We start from the raw sequence: 5,590 nt of genomic DNA on the forward strand, positions 1-5,590 counted from the left end.
TATTCTGCACAATTTAACCGGTGGTGCTTTGTATTCTAACCAGACTACACACAATTCTGGATTTAGTTGGGATCACAGAACCAAGATGGAGAGGTTAGAGAAATGACAAGGACGCTCTATGGGGATCAATGTACTAAAATGGTAACTTGGACTGTATCTACACTGCAGAATTAATGCACTTTGATACCACCTTGACTGTCATCTGTAATTTATAGGGAGTTTTTGTGGCATCAGACAGAAAAGACTAAAGATCTCACAAAATTACAAATCTCAGAATTCCATAGCATTGAGCCATGGCAGTTAAAGCAGTGTCAAACTACATTAATTCTGCATTGTAGATGCAGCCACAAACATCACATACAAACTGGTGGATGTGTAAAGTACACAGACATACAAATTTCTATCCATTTACACCCCTGTTTAACCCCAAGATTTCTTCTCTGCTGCATTCTGCTAGGAATAAACATGCCACATGGAGATCCAAGGAAACTTCACCCAGGGCTGGAAGTGGAAGGAGCTTCTTTTGGGATCTTCTTTCCCCATGCATGGGCTCATAGCACTATACAAAAGAGCCGTTTCTCACGGAAGGGGTTCTCTGAAGAGGGCACAGGGGTTACCAGCGGGTCTTCCTTGGCATGGGCTTCACAGTAAGCCAAGAGGTCAGCTGCTGCCTTGGATACCTGCCATGGAGACACACACAGAAAGAAAACCAAAGACCTTCTAACACAGAGCCTTTTGAAAGCTTGGAGCTAGACTACTATATTGCATTGCTCAAGGGGACCCTCAGTGACTCTTTACTCGCTTCACCTCTCAATGGGGTAGTTGACAGAGGTGCACCTATGTACATGCATGCACACCCCTGAGAAACAGGAGAGCACATTGGAAAGCTTGCCTTCATGCGATCGATGTTCACTTCCAGTTTCAGCTGCTCCACTGTCTTACGCGCCTCCGCAATCTTGGCCATGTTGTTAGACATTATAGTCCTTCACCTTCACGTCTGCCTTGGCCTTGCTGTCAATGGATTTGCAGGGAGACAGAGAGGCAATAAATAAATACATCCATCTGTACATACACACATAAAGTCAACACAAATCAACTGGCCTTTGATCCAATGTGCTCTCTCAGATGACAAGTACATTATTACGGTATAGATGAAAAATTCTGATGGCCCTCCTCCCTATAAAATATATGCATACAAAATATATAGGGGAGCCAGAATACCATTGAAGTTTGAGTGTTGGACTAGTAGGAGCCCTAGATACCAGGATTTGAATTCTCACACAGTTTTGAAAGCCCCCTGGGTGGCTTTGGGCAAGTCCCACTCTGGGTGCATCTACACTGTTGACGTAATACAGTTTGACACCACTTTAATGCCATGGCTCCATCCTACAGAACCCTGGGAACTGTAGTTTTGTGAGGCACCAGTACTCTTGGACAGAGAAAGCTAAAGACTTTGTAAAACTACAAATCCAGGATTCTGTGGGGTAGAACTACAGCACTTAAAAGTGGTGTCAAACTGCACTATTCCTACAGTGTAACTGCACCCATAGAGGTAGCTCAGACCCAGTTGGTGTGGCCATGTGGGAAGAAGGGGGTTCGCCACATCCAAATCCTAAAGCTTGCAAAAAATGGCAGAAGGATCCTGTAGGGCTGACTGTATATTTTAAAAATCTTGTTTCAATTATTTATTGATTTCAAATCTGGAATCGCTTACGTTGCTTGTTTCATTGGTTTCCTGCCCTGAGATCTGCTGATAAAAGGCCGGGATGCAAAAACATTTCATTAAATAATAAATCAATCGATAAAGACTTCTGGAGAAGCTGGTCCAGCAAACAGTGCTTTCCCCCTGGAAAAAGGAAAAGGAAAAGGGGAGGAAGAACCCACATGAAGATCTGCCACTTGTTTGAACGCTCCCAAAGATAAAGAACCAAGAGAGCAAAGGGATAAGATGAAGGGAAAGCGATCGGCATGGCGTGATAGCGCAACGGCGGGGAGCCATGGCACTGCGCCATGATTTGAGAGGGAAAGGTGTGAGCTACCCAGTGGGCAGAGCGGCAGGGTGGCAAGGATGGCAAACACAACTAATTAGCCCCCTTCTTGCCACTTCCCTCCAGCTCCTGACCCTCATCATCCATGTTCAAAGCCCTGGGCTAATTGCCCAGCCCTCCTGCAAGGCCAAAGGAAAGGTTACAGCCGGTAGAGGGAGGATAAAAGCCTACAGAGCAGCCAGAGGGCTCCATCAACTGTGTTTGGTGCAGGAAAGAGAGCAGGCTCAAGGGAGAACTCTCACTAGAATCTAGGTTGAATGCTACAATCCAATCTATCGAGGCTCTCGGTGCCTCTGAGCATATGTAGAGACATTCTGCTGCCCCAAGGAGCTCAGTGTCATGGAGTCAAAGATTTCTGACCTCCAGGACTTGGTTACTGGGGCAGGAGGGAAATCCCAATGTTTTAAATTCATTTCATAGAATCATTGGGTTGGAAGAGACCCCAAGGGCCATCCGATCCAGCTGCCTTCTGCCATGCAGGAATACCCCATCAAAGTACTTCCGACAGACGGCCATCCAGCCTCTGTTTCAAAACTTCCAAAGAAGGAGACTCTACTAGAGTGGTACTATTACTTTCCTTGATCTAGATATTACACTCGTATTAATGCAGTCTAGGATCATATTGGCTTTTTTAGCTGCATCCCACTGTTACCTCATTTTTAGCTTGGCGTCCACTAAGACTCCCAGATCCCTTTTGCAAGTACTGCTGTCAACTAGGTGCTACCATTCTATATCTGTGAATTTCATTTGCCAAATCTGGAGCTGTATGGAAGTTGGGTCTGGATCTGTAGACCTACACAGGAGTATATATCCCCTGCAGCAGATTTGTTTTTCTGCACCAGGAGTGGATCGTCAAACAACTGAAGCAAAGGCTTAGAGCCTCTGAGCATGTGCTGAGTGGGAATATTGTTATGAACAGTCATGTCAAGCACAAGTTTCAAAAAGAGACAACAAGTTGTGTCTCTGCTTCTCCCTCCCCATCCCTACAGAGAAACCAACTTGCCATGGTGCCCGCCTATGCCAGCTGTGCCCAAGTCTTTCCAAGCTTGGCAGCTGCCCCCAAGGGTAAAGACAGTCCCTCATCTCATCTCCAAGCAGGTAAATATCAAAAAGGATGAGCTATTATGATTGGGAAAGAACTAGGGATACTTAGATCATCCCACTAACAACAGCATCCAATGTTGCAAGGTGTTTCACCACCTCCCAAAATAACCCAGTGTTGGTCCAGCTGGCAACCGTCAGAAATAGGCACAAATTCAGTCAATTGAATTAGAAGGTCTGATCCAGAGCACCAGTTAAACTTTGGTTGAGTCGAACTCCCAAATCGCTGCCACCCGTCTGTTAAAATTAGCACCTTAGTGAATATAGCATTTAAAATAGGTACAACTGGATCCATGTAATTCTTTTCTCTTATGACTGCTGACTTCCTCCTTGGAAAAATATCTCAATGAAGCCCCTTTTCAAAAAGGAAGAGTAGGTTGACAAAGCCATGAAGGTGGTACCTTCTCGAATCTGACTCTCCGAAAGGCTTAGCAAAATACGTTTCATTTTAAGGAGGTTTACTGATTGGCTTCTGTTCAGGAAGAATCTTTGCCTTTGCAGCCATGGAGTGTACTTTTGCATTTCTGTGTAGACACAAATCCCCAAATTTCTAGCAATTGCAGTAACTTTCAAATTCAGCAGAGCATTCAGCAAAACAGTTTAGGCTCTGTCCATCCATCCATCCAATCTATTCTATTCTATTCTATTATTTACTTCATTTATATCCTATCTTTCTTCCAGAGTGAATCCTGGCTTCCAGAAATAACAAATTAAAAATGTTTACAATAAATTTTTGAAAACAATTAAAAATCTCCCCCTCACATTAAACACCACAAAATCATTTAAAAGCCACACAAAAGTTAAAACAAATAAAACACCCCAAGCGAAAGGACAGAAGGAATGTGGCCACAGCAAATAGAAGAGTTCTGAGTTGGATGGTTTTCAACGTCTCTCCATCCGCAATTCTCGAAATTTGGAGACAGAAAGAAATTTTCGTTTTGAGGAACAGAATTCTTATTTTTTTGGGGGGGAGAGAATGGTCTCTTCCCTTCACTTGGCTACATCCCACCTAAAAACATCACCTCTGTGCCCTTCTGATGGACTTCCTTAGTTGGAAATGGGATGCTGGTGTTGGCAAAGTTGGATTCAGCAAGTCAGTTCTGCAAACAACTTTAGGTAGGAAGACATGTTCATCTCACGTACAAACCCAGCAAGAAAAGGCAAGGCGGAATGGCTTTGCTTCCTACCTGTTGGTCGATGGATGAGATTTCCAGTTCTCTCTTCTCTCCTGGTCTCTGTTTGCAATGAGCAAGAGCTGGCAGCTGCCACCTGGAGCCTCATCCCCAAAGGCAAGGAAGGAGGGCAGAAAGGGAGCCACCTCCCTCTGCTCCCCGGGAGACCCAGCCGCATTGGAGGGATGTTTGTGGCAAGAATGGAAAGAGTCCAGGACAAAATCTTCCAGAGATTCTGATTTTGCAGGGTCTATTTCTGGCAATGGTGGCTTCCCAGATGTCTTGTTCTGGCCTAGTGTAGTTCCAGGTCTCCCCAATAATTATTTTGGCGTCAAATGCCAACACAGGGTACTGATACAGGTTGAGTCTCCGTTATCTAGATTTTTGAAATCCAAAATATTCCAAAATCCAAAAGGTTCAGTGTACACAAACTTTGTTCCATGCACAAAATTGTTTAAAATGCTATATACATATGAAACATAAATGAATTTTGTGTTTAGACTTGTGTCCTATCTCCAAAGTATCTCATTATGTAAATATATGCAAATATGGGTATTCTGCAGTCACTTGCCCCTCCCAAAAAAATTGAAATCTAAAACACTTTTGGTCCCAAGAATTTCAGATAAGGGAGACCCAACCTGTATTATGTATCCTCATACCCTCCAACTGTCCTCTTTCGCAAGGACATCCCGATGAATCCTCTGTCATCCCACTTTTCCACATGTTTTTTTACAATGTTTTGGTTTCTCTCGCCTCTTCCCACTTTCCCTCTTCATCTCCAGTTTGCCTCAATTGCTGCAAACTGAGTCCAAAGCACAAAAATAGGCTGGGATCCTGCATGGGAGATATGTATGCGCAAGGACAGTAGTGGCATTGCTACGAAGTGGATCCTAGTTTGACCAAGAGCGCCTTAGAATTCAAAGGTATATCTGTGTTTGTCCGTAGAATCAGTATGTAGAGAGATGTTGTAGCACCTTTGAGACTAACTAAAGAAAGAAGTTGGCAGCAGGAGCCTTCCTAGACTTAAGACTACTTCTTCAGATGCATTTGGACATTTTGAAGAGTTAGACGTTCTCCATCCAAAAGCAAAGTCTCAACATGATGGCTTTTTGGTCTTGTGTTGGTTCATTCCTCTGTCTGCAATGCTATTTATGTCCACAGTGAGGTGCTGAAAGCAAGAGAATAATGCCATGCAGAAGACCTAGGGAAGGCAAACAGAATAAAGTATACAAGCAAAAATACCCGTATATTGACAGAATCATATACAGA

General features: G+C 43.8%; 1 protein-coding gene across 1 annotated transcript; it reads right to left on the bottom strand.

Moving 5' to 3' along the window:
* Positions 1 to 286: 286 nt before the first annotated feature.
* On the bottom strand, positions 287 to 4,727 carry GNG8 (G protein subunit gamma 8). The gene is made up of 3 exons (XM_042440256.1): positions 4,337 to 4,727; positions 893 to 1,011; positions 287 to 680 (listed from the first exon to the last, which is right to left on the bottom strand). Exons 2-3 carry the CDS (start codon positions 974 to 976, stop codon positions 552 to 554), a joined length of 213 nt encoding a protein of 70 aa, XP_042296190.1. The 5' UTR covers positions 977 to 1,011; positions 4,337 to 4,727; the 3' UTR covers positions 287 to 551.
* Between the last annotated feature and the right edge of the window lie 863 nt (positions 4,728 to 5,590).

Source organism: Sceloporus undulatus, chromosome 9, assembly GCF_019175285.1.
Source record: "Sceloporus undulatus isolate JIND9_A2432 ecotype Alabama chromosome 9, SceUnd_v1.1, whole genome shotgun sequence".
Taxonomy (NCBI): domain Eukaryota; kingdom Metazoa; phylum Chordata; class Lepidosauria; order Squamata; family Phrynosomatidae; genus Sceloporus; species Sceloporus undulatus.